Source organism: Acomys minous (assembly GCF_964271855.1).
Source record: "Acomys minous genome assembly, chromosome: 3".
Classification (NCBI taxonomy): Eukaryota; Metazoa; Chordata; class Mammalia; order Rodentia; family Muridae; genus Acomys; species Acomys minous.
The window spans coordinates 132,959,829-132,973,452 of record NC_140485.1 but is presented as its reverse complement, the minus strand read 5'-3'; the positions used below and the strand labels follow the sequence as shown (position 1 = coordinate 132,973,452).

Genomic DNA, 13,624 nt, shown 5'->3' with positions numbered 1-13,624 from the left:
CAGCAACAGGGTGACATCAGTAGACTCTTACAGAACTAGTGCCAATAAACAACAGTTGGGACTCAGCATGCTAAACCACATACAGAAAGCGGTTTCATAAGTGGGTGGTGTTAAACCAGCATTGGTGGTACCTACTTCAGGAGGATGAAGCAGGAGGCTTGAGGGTCCCAGATGAGCTAGGCTGGAATATTAGACCATGTAACAAAAAAAGGTCGGGGGTGTGTGTAAAAAAAAAAAAAGCAAAATGATGCCAGGCTTGGCGCCCCATGCCTGCAATCTCAGCACTTGGGGAGGCAGAGGCAGGAGGAACTCTATGAGTTTGAGGCCACCCTGGTCTACAATGGGAATCCAAGATAGCCAAGGATACACAGAGAAACCCCGTCTTGGAAAAAAAAAACCCAAAACCAAACAAAACAATTATGAGTAATTTAAATTTTGGGTTTTTTTCCTAAACCCACTAAAATGAAGCATCAAACTAACAAAATACTTTATTGGAAAGTAGAATAAAATAATAAAAAATGAAAAAACTCACTTTCTTGCTATTGAAAATGAGGAAACATGCACATAATACAGGCAATGAGGAACTTGGGAAGTTTCTGATTCTTTTTTATAATTCTTTGAGATATTAAAATATATCCTTTATTACTTTCACCCAATGTCACCTCTTATACAACCACAAAGCAATACCCAAGCCCAAGTCATTCCATGTATACAGAAGGCAGACTTTGGAGTCCCGTCTTTTCCTATATGAATGTGATATGACAACATCTCAAACTAGAACAGACTTGAGCCATTCCTCTATATTTTGGAAAAGTCATAGTCAAATGAATATTTGATAACAAAAGGAATGGGCTGTAACCTCTTAAATGGTGACCTTAAGATAAAGTTAGTCAAGACATTTATAAACAATGGAAGAAACTATTTAAATTGGATACCAATTTATCTACCCTTAAAAAAAAATCTGAACTAGTTTTCAGTTATAAGAAGGTTTTGAACATAAAACCTCTTCCTTTGAGAGCACACATCTTGCCCAAATGAGTTACTCTATTTTGTTGCCACTTAGGTATGTGGATTGTTTTGGGACTATGATGTCTGGGGCATATTTGTATATCCACAGTACCTTCCTACGTACTAAAGTATCCATACTCATGCAATGCTTTGGGATGCAGCCTTTCTAATTGCACTCGCCTGTTACATGAAGGCCACAGGCCTTCAGGGTCTTTGCTGACCTACTAAGTACTGCCTATCAAACAGAAAAGAAATGTTAAAACCCAAACCAGAAAAGTTCTCCAATGCTTTATGTCAGCTGCTCAAACAGAAATCAAATTGAATCATAAATTATTTGTGCATAAATAAATCTTGTACAGGGTATGGGAATCCTTCATCACACTTGAGGTAGTTTAAACGCTTTCAGTGTCCACGGCCTATAAAACAACACATCCCAACGCAGCTTATGCCTCTATGTGAATTGTGAGTTATCTTCAATGGGCTTTTTAAAGCTTCTTATCCACGTGAAAATAAAATAATTTCCTCAACCTGCCAAATAAAGTCTCAGCCAACTGCTTAGCTTCCCTATTTTAGCACATTTAACTGCTTGCCATTTTAGGTCCCTTGCACATCCTGTGTTTCAGCCATGCCCTGAAGGCATGCTGCTATCTGAGGCACTGATATGAGTTCAGCTCAGAGCTCCTGAACCTCGGTTACCTTCAAATCCCAACTTAAATACAGAGGTGTCTGGGAATGCTTTTTCATCAATAGGATAAGAAATTCTCACTCTTTGCTCTCAGCTCCTCTAGCACACTATAGCACTGTGACGGGAGTATCTCTCTCTTTCTCTCTCTCTCTCTCTCTCTCTCTCTCTCTCTCTCTCTCTCTCTCTTCATTTTTTTTTCTCATAACAAGAAACTGTTGTAAGAAAAACAATTCTGAAGCTCATCTTGAACACCTTGTATTTTAGAGGCCTCTCACGTTTCCCAGGAAGGGTTCAACATAGGAGACTGAAATGCTGCAGCTAGTATCAAAGGAAGACTGAGAGACAGGAGATACAGAAGCTGGGGGCTACGTCAGAGAGGAAATAATTGGTGGTGTTTAATGTCACTGATGTTTATGTCTGTCCCTTTTTGTAAGTTCACTACACAAATGTCTGCATGTGTTTTACCTACTGGCTATCAGGCCTATGTATGTACATTTTTATGATCCTAAAGCTCAAAATTATTGCTGGGAAAACAAAGAATGGCTGTGCTCACGGCTGCAAGGGGTTCCAAAAGTCTCAGAAGTTGTTGAATAAGAGAAATTCCTTAAGATCTTAAATAAAATTCTGCACTTTATGTGGAGTTTAAGTGGAAATAGGAGACAAGATTTAGTCTTTTCTTCAAAGTTATTGGGATGTAAAGTGAGCCCAATCGCAGCCCCCTCTTTTCTCTCCTCCTGGCCCCATTCTCCTCCCCCTTTCCCCCTCCTCCTCCCCTATTCCTCAGAAAAAGAGATCCCCTCCACCCCACTCCCCAGCTCATCAAATTGCACCAAGACTGAGTTTGTCCTCTTCTCATGTGGCCTGGCAAGGCAGGCCCACCAGCAGAGTGGGGGAAGAGTGATTAACAAGTAAGCAAGGGAGTCCAAGCCAAGTCAAAGACAGCCCCTTCTCCCCTCCCTAGGGACCCACACGAAGCCTGAGTTGCCCATCTGCTGCATCTGTGTAGAGGGCCTTGGTCCAGTCTATGCCTCGTTCTTTGTTGGTGCTTCAGTCTCTACAAACCCCTGTGGGCCCTGGTTAGTTGGTTCTGTTGGTCTTCTTGTGGCGTTCCTGTCACCTCCAGGTCCTTTTTGCCCAATCCTCACATTTCCACAAGAGTCCCTATGTTTAGCTCAATGTTTGGCCATGAGTCACAGCATCTGATTCAAACCTCTGCTGGGTGGAGCCTCTCAGAGGACAGCCATGTTAGGCTCCTGTCTGCAAGCATAGCAGAGTATTGTTAATAGTGTCAGGGGTTGGCTCTCTCCCATGTAATAGATCTCAGGTTGGGCCAGGTGTTGGTTGGATAGTCCCTCAATCTCTGCTCTATCTTTATCCCTGCACATCTTGAAGCTTGGGTAAATTTTGGGTCAAAGTTTTATGGGCTGATTGGTGTTCCCCTCCCTCCACTAGGAGTTCTGTCTAGTTAGAGGGTGTCCTCTTCAATCCTCATAACCCCTGCTACTAGGAATCTCAGCTAGAGTCACCCCCATATCCTCCCAGGTTCTTACCCTGTCCTGTGTCTCCACCTTGTCACAGAGATGCCTCCGCCCATGGTTTCTCTTCTCTCTGCAGGCTCACTGTCCTCCCGCCCCCCTCTCTGCCGAGGTCTGATCTCCACCCTCATTTCTCCCTGAGTTCCCTCTCCTGTCTTGTTCCCTTTCTTCAACTACTTCCATGATCTAGTCTATTCAGTGTTCTGTCTTTATGGAGTTTGGTTTCCTGCTTGGAACTAAATATAGTTCTCATGGGACCAGTGCTACACTTGTTGTTTTCAGATACCTGGATGGGGCTGTCACATTCTTTCTATGTCTTTCCTTACATCTCTTCCTTTCATAGATCTTCACTTGCCCTCCTTATTTTTCCAGATTATTCTCACATACTGTTATGCAGTAGGTGACATTGCTTTTTTAGAATCTGTCATTGTTTATTTGTCTCATTTAAGGTCCAGCTTCATGGGCAGGGAAGAGAGGGTATGATGTCATGTGTCTTTTGGAATAGCTGAAACACTGTCAGAAGTACAGGATTTCCCCTCCCCAAAAGCAGTGCCGTTAAATTGGCAGAACTGTGTTTGTGTTTGGGAAAACTCTAATCAGTCGCTATGGTGGTAGCTCTTCAAGCCTGCCTTTCACGGGTCTGACCCGAACCTTGGAATGCCCTCTGTATGATAAAGAAAAGCCCCACAGATGACCACTGACTTCAGATTTTCAAAAATGTATAAGGGATCAGCTAGCTATAAAGAAAGAGAAAAAAAAAAGGGGTGTCACAACTCTTATGAGATTTAACAACAATAAAAAGTTTACCTCTCAGGGTATTGTCTCCTGTCTTCTTTCAGAATGGGGCTGATAAAGAATTAAATTTTTTTCCCCTGTGTATATTCACATCTAAATACATAAATATCATTTTTTTCATCCTTTGAAAGATAATCCACAATTTAAACAATTGCTATTCATTGATATTTAATTAGCCATGCACTATTTTATTTTGAACAATTGAGTCACTATGGTAAGAATACAGACAGACATTTAAAAAGGCTGAAGACAGGCCAACAATATGGTTTTGTTTTCTCAAATAAATAAATAGAGACATGAAAGAAGTTGGTGCTGGATCTGGGACCAGACAGATCAAATGATCTATGTATGACTTTGGTCTACGTATGACAGAATTTGGGTGTAGTGAAGTTTCCTTAACTATTTTAAAAGTAGTTTCTACCTTAATTTCTGTTTTTTTTTCTTTTCCCTATTGTTCACAATGACCTCTTAGATTAAAAACAATTCCTTCCTCTTCTGATATTAATCTTCTGTGTTTAGTAAACACTGGTCTCCACCCATGTTAAAAAGGGTTTACCTTGAGTTTTGCAACCACCCACATTTGTTCACTTCCTTTCTCATCAGAGGACTCGGCAAGGTTGTTCATGTGATGGGCAAGCCCTTTTATAGGCTTATTCTTTGTTGTTGTGTTGACGAGTTCACTGACTTGGGAAGAGTCCCACAATTTCCAGCATTTATCTCAGTTGTTTCTGCCGTTTGGCTTTGTTTGTGGTTATACATGCTCTTACACGGTTGTGAGCCACAGCGGTTCATCTTGCCAAGAATTTCTCTAACCACACGTTTGCAGCCAGCATCTTCAGATCGTCTTCTTTTTCAGACTTCTCTCAGATTATCTCATTTTATCTAGATTCAAGTGAGACCGGCTTGCACTGCTTGGGTAGGCAGTAGAAAAGTGGAACTCTGACAGTACTGCCAGAGACAGGGAGCCTGGCTAGGCACTACCCTGGGTACTGTAGCAATGGGTTGTTCACAGCTCAATTCCATTCTGTTCCTTTTCCTTATTTGAAAGCCTGGGTCAGCTCATTGCATCTTGATAAAATGGATCTTCATCATCTGGCTCCTACTGACCACCTCCCTTCCTTTTTATTCACCTCTGCATATGAAGCTTCACTCCTAGCTTCTTTCTAGTGGAGCCTCGAGCTCACTTATTTTTTCATGTCATCCCCTTTCTCCACCAGTCTTTCTTTCCTAGGCTTCAGGGCGCAGCTCAGCTATCCCTCTGGGAAATGCAAATACTGAGTATGTCCAGTCAGAATAAGACATTCTCTTTTCATGGTCCACTTAAAACAATTTTTTATGTTAAAGCATCTGATGTGCCAGTCTATAGGGGCTTGCTCCTTTATCTATGTTTGTTGAGTTTGAAAAACTCCAGAGTAGATGATTCAGCTTCTGAGACCAATTTTCTGGTTTGTTTTTGTTTTTGTTTTTTTGCCGTAAATATGGTGTCAGTTGATGGCTCAGTCTTCTCAGCTGCATGTTTATGCATTTGACAAATATTTCATGGCTATCCATTGAGTCCAGGTCCTCTCAATACAAACATTTAAAAAAGCTCAGAACGCCTATGCTTAGGGCACAGCAATGAGAAGATAATTATCAAAGAATTGGTTAATAGCAACAGATATGATGATGGGTGAGTACAAATTTGATGAGTGAATGAGTCCATACATTTCCACAAAATGGATAGGTATAATTGCACACATTGAGCACATGGGAAAACTGCCTAGATTATTTTCTGGTGTGGTTTTTTTTTTTAAACTCAGAGTTGAAGATTACTCATTTTCTTCTTTTGTTATTATTATTATTACCACCATCATCATCATTATAATCATTATTATTATTACTAATTTTGAGATAGGATCTTGCTATGTAGCCTAAGCTTGTCTTGCATTTGTGTGACCATCTGCCTCGGCTTCCTGAACACATCTTGCTCTTATGAAGCATAGCCTTTTACTTCTACGTAAGCTCTTCTGGTTACTTACATGGGAAGTGGAATTAAAAGTCATGCTTTCATATCTTACTTTGCAAATGAGCAAATAGAGTTCTAAGGCTGTGAACGGAGAAACCAAGGTGTCGATGGGCACCAACATGGTTCTAAGTCGCTGAGGAACTCTAAGAAAATAAGATATCCTTACAGTGGTCCACACTGCTTTGAGCTTGCTGACTTGTTCCTGATACCAGGGTCTTCACAGACTGGGACCACTGTAGTTATATAAGTTCAGTATCTTGGGCAATAGTTCTCAATGTTCCTATTGCCTTGACCCTTTAATTTCATTTGCCATGTTGTATTGATGCCCAACCATAAAATTATTCCTAATACTTCCTAACTGTAATCTTGCTGCTGTTATGAATCGTGTTGTAAAAATCTGATACGCAGCACATGTGTTATGCGACCCCTGTGGGGCTTGTGACCCACAGGTTGAGAATCGCTGGTCTAGAAGAGCAAGCCAAACACTGAACTCCTTCATTTAATCACTAAGACTGATTTTATATGTGGCGTGGCGCAGGCTTGGGGGCAGCCCACAGATGCAGGGCACTGTTGTGCGACTCAGCTTGCACGGCCGTGAAGCCAGCCCAAGGAGATGTTGCTCTGTAGGGCTTGTGGTCCTGGGAATTCTAGGATGTCCAGGTTGAGGTGGGGAAGAATGAGGAGGCGAAACAAACTACTAAGAGCTGCTTGAATCTAGATGATCCAGAAATTGGTTCTACATGGAAGAGGAGTGAGGGGACAGCCTCTTGTCTGCATCTCAGCTCATGGCTGAACTCACAGCTAATCCTTGAGTAAAATGAGCCAAACGCACCAAGGACTGAATAGTCCCTGGGATTATTGATGGCCTAACCTTTCAGAGTACAAATAACCAACCATAAAAGCAAATCCATGACCACTTAGTCAGCTGAAAATTGCCTGTGTCTTTCTTCAGAAGCAAAAATCATTTTGAGTATTATTGTTTAATACCCAAAATATTTAGGTTATATCCAATGAACATGATGAATTATTATAAAGTAGCCATTATTTTATTTTCTAGACATACACACACTGATTACATCCCTTTTTTTCCGTTCCTACAATTAGTAATACAGTAGTCAATTTTGTAACAACTGCTATATTAAAAAGATACTAATGACCAGTGGCTGTTAGTTCCTTTTATTTTAATGTTGGTGGTGGTAGAGTGTGTGTGTATGTGTGTGTGTGTGTGTTTCCTTTCTTTTGGATTTGTGGATGTGGAGTTATTTATTTCCTGTGTTTTCCTGGGTATAGTTAGCCTCTTTGAGTTGGTGTTTTCCTTCTAGTACCTTCTGTAGGACTGGATTTGTGGCTAGGTACTGATTAAACTTGGTTTTATCATGGAATATCTTGTTTTCTCTATCTATGGTGAGAGCTTTTCTGGGTACGATAGTCTGTGTTGGCATCTGTGGTCACTTAATGTTGCATGACATCCATCCAGGCCTTTCTAGCTTTCATAGTCTTGGTTGAGAAAGTCAGGTATAATTCTGATTGGTTTGCCTTTATGTGTGACTTGACCTTTTTCTCTTGCAGCTTTTAATATTCTTTCTTTGTTCTGTACGTTTAATGTTTTGATTATTTTGTGGCAGTTTTTCTTTTCTGGGCAAACCTATTTGGAGTTCTGTAGGCTTCTTGTATATTAATGGGCACTTCTTTCTTTAGGTTGGGGAAGTTTTCTTCTGTGATTTTGTTGAAAATGTTTTCTGGGCCTTGGAACTTGGAGTCTTCTCATTCTTCTATTCCTATTCTTTGATTTGGTCTTATTATAGTGTCCCAGATTTCTTGGGTGTTTTGTGTCAGGAACTTTTTAGTTTTAACATTTTCTTTGATTGATGTATCAATAACTTCAATCATATCTTCCACATTTGAGATTCTCTCTTCTATTTCTTGTATCCAGTTGGCATTTAGGTCTAGATAGATATTTTAAGTTGGTAGAGATGAGAGATGTTAGATATTGATTTACATTCAGAATTTTAGAAGCACCAAGATAGGAAAGATGTTTTCTTCAAGGATGCCAAATACAAATAGCCAAAACCCTAAGAATATAACCTTTATATAATTCCTGATTGTTTCATGGTTTTTCTTGTTGTAGATAGTTTATTGTATATATGTGTAATAATGTAAATGTATATATAAAGTAAAAAATATATAATAAAAAGTCATGAGAACTAAAAAAAAAGATAAATTGGGTAGGGGATATAGCTTAGTGGTTAGAGGCCTGGCCCACATGTAGGAAGCCCTGGGTTTGGTCCCCAGCACTGAATCAGGTTCCCCATACCTGTAATGCTCGCACTCAGGAAGTAGAAGCAGGAAAATTAGGAGTTAAAGATCATCTTCAGCTACATAGTAAGTTCCAGGACAGCCTGAACTATATGAGACCCTACATCCAAAAAAAAAAAAGTGTTGAGATTTGTAGTTTTTTTCTTTTTTTCTGACTTTATCTCATTCAGCAAAGTTGTGAAAAATCCCTACAGAGTGCATGGGTCTTGGATTTCCAAATGATAAGGTGAGAAGTCTTTGCCAAGTTTCATGGCTTTTACATGGTATGAACAAGTTAGCCTGGCATTCCTCTGCGCTGTGCACTAATGATGCTGGTGGCTCATTCACCTGCTGACTGTGGACTCCTACTTAACAGGAAACATGGTCTTTCTAGACTAAGACAATACTCTGTAACACTGTTTGGTTTTGTGAAGGTATTCTATGAAGTACATCCCATTTGTGTGATGACTTCTCTTCCTAATAATTGCTAGCTCCACCATGACCCTACTTCAACAAAGAAGAACTGCTACCTCTGGTGTGTTTTGAAACTTCATATATTTTTTCCTCTTTTTGGTATGTGCTTTTAAATAGAATCTTAGAGTTCACAATTTAGTGTTTTTATTTTTGAGGTGGAATAACTAATTTCTTGATCAGTGGAGTGAGTGACCAAGGTCCTTACTAGATATTAAAGGGCATCGGCCTTTGTGTACATTGGGGGTAACGCTACTCATAGATTCATGCCTTAGTGCTCTGTAGATTGCTCTTTAGGCTTATTATGGTGATAGTAATCTCATCATACTCTCTTTAGTATTATGCATGTTTGAAATGGGACATGATAGTTTAGACCTCCTGTGGTCATTACTACTCAGGAGGCTGAGGGATTCACTTAAGCCTACAACTTTGAATTATACAGCAAGATGTTGGAGGCTGAGCCATTATATTAAGAATTAAACTTTGAGCAATTTGCCTGATTTATAGGCATGATGTGTATTTTTTCACAATGTATTGGGGGCCACCACTGGAATGTAATTGTTTTGAGGGGGATACAGTTTCATGATTTGAAGTGATAAAGATTAGCTTGTCTAATTCTCATTTTGTAAAGATAAATAGTTCAGGTTTCTGAGACTGCTTAATGTAAAACCATATATTTAGTTAAAGCAAAATAAGGCTAGAACCTATATAGCCTGTCTCTATAGTTACAAAATTGCCAATGATCATAATTATATTCTTCTCTTTTTAAAAAAACCAGCCTGTTTAGCTTTTGAATGTTAATTATTTTAATATCCTGTTTCCTACCAAAACATTTAGGTCAAACCGATTAATCATGATGATAAATGAGCAATTACTCTTCCTGCCTCCAGATGTATTTGTGATAATTATATGGTTGAAAAACAAGACTGATAGTGTGTGCTTCACTGATGTAAATTTGTGAACTTTACCCATCATATTAATTTTCGATTACTACATCGAAATACCTGAAACAATATCATTTTAGAGAGGAAAGGTTTATTTTTGACTCACAGTTTTGGAGATCAAGATCCACTACAAGATTAAGTAGCCCCATCGCTTTGGGACTCTCATGATGGTGGAGGTGAATACAGTCATGCCAACTGCAGACAGTAAAGAGAAGTGGGATTGACTAGGGTCCTACAATGACACCTGAGGACATGTCCTCATGTCATACAACCCTTCCAAGATTTGCATTCTATGAGATCACCATATTTCCCAGGGATGTTCCTTAAACACAGGGCCACTTGGAGGCCAGTCAACCTCAAGCTATGGAACTAGCAATTAGGACATATTACACATCCCTTAAGACACAGCCAATGCCTCTGTAGGAATTTGTGCATCTGACATGGGTGTTTGTTTTGTTTGCTTTTTCCTATGTGGCCCAGCCAAGCTAGACTTAAACTATGATTCTCCTGCTTCAGCCTGGTTGAGATTCTTGACCTTTACCTTAATTCACCCATACCTAGTATCTTTTTCAATTTGCAAAATATGGCAAATGTTTCCTAAATATATATATTTACATTTTATTTATGCGCGCGCACACACGCGCGCGCGCACGTGTGTGTGTGTGTGTGTGCGTGCGCGTGGGTTTACACACACAGCATACATGTAGAGGTTAGGGGACAACTTTCAGCGGTCAGTTTTCTCTTCCCACCAAATAGATCCTGGGGACTGAGCTCTGGTTCTCAGCCTTGGAGGCAAGTGTCTTGATCTGTTGACCCATCTCTCCAGCCCTCTGGACACTTACTGAATGCATATTAAACCATCTCATTCACTGTGTGCCTTTAAAGAGTACCAGAAGCAGAACAGAGGTAAAGATTGAGACAGAACAAGATAATGAGACACAGAGCAGAGCGATCAAATCTTTAACTTCTAGTAGTTTTTAACTCCAGCTTTTAGCAGGGCTGTGCAAAATGACAAGTTTCTTTAAAGTTCCCGTTCACTCTGTTTGCCACTTGAGCTGGTTACTATTGTCTGGAGTTTATCTAACACCTTTCCTCTGGAAAGCTTCGCTGAGCGTCGGATTTGTTTCTTCCTGCCTGTGTGATCTTGGTTTATAAAAGGCAGCTATGGGAGGCAAGTGAGCACATTCCCTCCTTCACATCACATATGGAAAAGCCTCAGTGTTTGAGATCCAGTCCAACCTTGGAGCTCCAACTCTGACACTGCACTGCTTGCTGTTTCCTGACCCCTCAGGACCTTGGCCTTTGGGGTGATTGTAATGACAATTTTGCCTGTGAGAAGTCTCTCCAGAAAGTGCAAGGACCCGAGCACTTCTGTATGGTCATCCAAGATCCTTACAAACTCAGCGTCTCTCTGGCTTGTGCTGGGCAGATCCCCCCTGTGTAGGTGCTGGGCTGGCTCTTTCCACTGTTAGGAACTAGGCCACAGTCTGACAGAACTGCCAATGAGTTCCTTCCCTGTCACACTCCAGATGGCCATGGGGTTGCAGGCAGCAAGCTGGCTTGTGTCCCCTCAAGCCCTGCCAAGCCATAGACTGAATGCGGAGGATGAAAGCTGCTCACTTCCTTCCCTGTGGCGCATCGGTGAGATATTTATACTACAGATTTGTAACGTTAACCTAGTCTTCATTATGCTGGGGGATGCTGGCTTTTATTCTGTGTGTACAACCTTTGAGAATAGCAATTAGTAAATATCACTTATAATATTTAACTTTTGACTTGGGAAGATATGGGCTACTGAATGTCGTACTTTGCTCATTTAATTTAAAACAAGATAGTATATTAATGAATATATTGCATTTATTACATATAATCTATATTTCCAGGGGGGATGATCTTTTAAAATTTATGAAAGTGTAAATCCTTAATCACAGCTATAAAAATAAATTTAAGGATCTATACTCAGAAAAGTAATGCTATTTGTATGCTTCACACTCTACAGGCAACTTTCTTCCTGGAAAACTATCTTCATAGTTTTAATGAGAAATTGGCTTTAAGTGGCTCAGTTGTTGATACTCAAAAGTCAAGCATATTAGTGGAAACACCTCCTGAGCCTAAGTAGCCACTAAAGAGTCAGAATGCAGTTCTTCTCTGCAAAGCCACTTTATAATCGGCCGCTCGCTAATGTGAGCCTTTAGATGTTTGATAAATATAACTATTTCCTCTTATCCAAAATAGCTCCTGATGTAGGTCAGATTATTGGTGCAGAACATAACTACATGTCTCAGCATCAAGGACAACCAGGACCCTGTAGAACCACTTTGCTGTCCTCTATGCCTTAAAAGGGGGATAGGGATTCATTTCCCCTCTTAAAAGAAGAAATAAACACTTATTCTAACTCAAATTTCCTAAGATCCAATCAATCATATAATATAATAAAATAATATAAGCCAATAAAATAAATATATCCAATTAAAATAATAAAAAGTGATAAATCTGCCCCCCACAACTAGATAGAGAGGTAGAGACTAGATGCATAGACAGGTGAATATATTTTGTTGAATAGTGCCTCTAATGGTTATGCATAAAAATTAATTTATGAATTAATAAAAAAGAAAGATGTTCAAAAATTAATTTATGGTATGAATACTGCTTTATAATCTAGGACATTTGTAGAAAGCAGTACATAGACACAGCTTCATGCATCATCAATAAATATAAATCTATACTGTCACTGAGTAACTGAATATTGGGTAAGATTCCATCTTATAAATGAAATGCCTTTGTTTTGATATCAATTATATATTACAAATAAATCTGGCCATTTTTACTATATTTTCTTTCTGATTTGAATTTTCCTTTAAGAAATACATTTTTATACTTTTTGAGAATTAGTTTTATAATCATGTAAACAACTGAGAGTACAAGATCATAGTACCCTGACCATGGTAATGTTTGTGACTTAAACAGTCACAGTAAATTGGGTCATTTTTCCATTATTGTGGACTGTTTTCTAGTTAAGTCCCCAACTCTTTTCCTCAAGTGCCCAAACTACTAACCCCAGAAGCACAGAACCTCCTGGCATCAGTGCCCAACCTCAGGGAAGGGCCGAAGGGAAACCCTGCTGGGATCCGACACTCCCTTTTCTTTTCCTCAGAATGAGTCCTCTGTGTCCGAGGGCAGGACCTGCCAGCACCTCATTTAAAACACACAAATAGAGTTCGGCAGGATATTGTAGCACCATAAAGCTGAATTTAGTCGTTATGCAAAACACAGCATCTAGAGCAAGATAAAGTGGTGAAAAATGCCCTCAACTACCATGTGCTGGGCAGGCAAGTAGGGTAAACGGCTCTCATCTTTTCTGTAAATGGAAATAAGAAGTTGTATGAGGTCTTGAATAGACAGGGGAAAGATGCTGACAGCCACCTTCCTCCTTCTGGCAAGCATACCATAGCTTTTAAAGCTATATTTATTTTTATTTTACGCATATGAGGGTTTTGGCTGCACTTCTGTAAGGGTACTCATGGAGAACTGGACAGTTGTGGGTGCTGAGAACCAAACCTGGGTCCTCTGCAAGAGCAGCAAAGTGCGTCTAGTGGCCGAGCCATCTCTCCAGCCCCACATGTAATCATTTTTATTGGCAGACTCCTTCTTTTAGCCTGAAGTCCACAGATGCTTCAGCCCCATTTGAACGTGTACCCAAGTAAGGTTGCCATGGGAACCATTGCTGAATGCGATGCTTCTGAAGCTGCGGGTGATGACTCGCTACCCTTTCTGAGGGTTCGAGGCATGCCTTGTGCCTTCAGCTTGAATCTCATTATTTTCTCCTTCGCTGTGCCACGGGACCACCTGGACCCTCCATCCTTTGAGAACATAAGGCATCGACGTT

The 13,624-nt window shown here is 40.1% G+C and overlaps 1 protein-coding gene across 17 annotated transcripts in view; it reads left to right on the top strand.

Moving 5' to 3' along the window:
- SYNE1 (spectrin repeat containing nuclear envelope protein 1) overlaps positions 1-13,624 on the top strand; it is a 463,289-nt gene that overhangs the window by 12,049 nt on the left and 437,616 nt on the right. For 10 of the 17 annotated variants that reach the window (XM_084774498.1, XM_084774499.1, XM_084774486.1 and 7 more), the window contains exon 1: positions 11,253-11,379. The exons of the other annotated variants lie outside the window; for them this stretch is intronic. In XM_084774498.1, coding sequence (XP_084630624.1) covers positions 11,268-11,379 — 112 coding nt within the window. In that variant the 5' untranslated portion in view covers positions 11,253-11,267. Of the gene's footprint in view, positions 1-11,252; positions 11,380-13,624 lie in introns of those variants that run through there. 17 annotated transcript variants of the gene reach the window in all.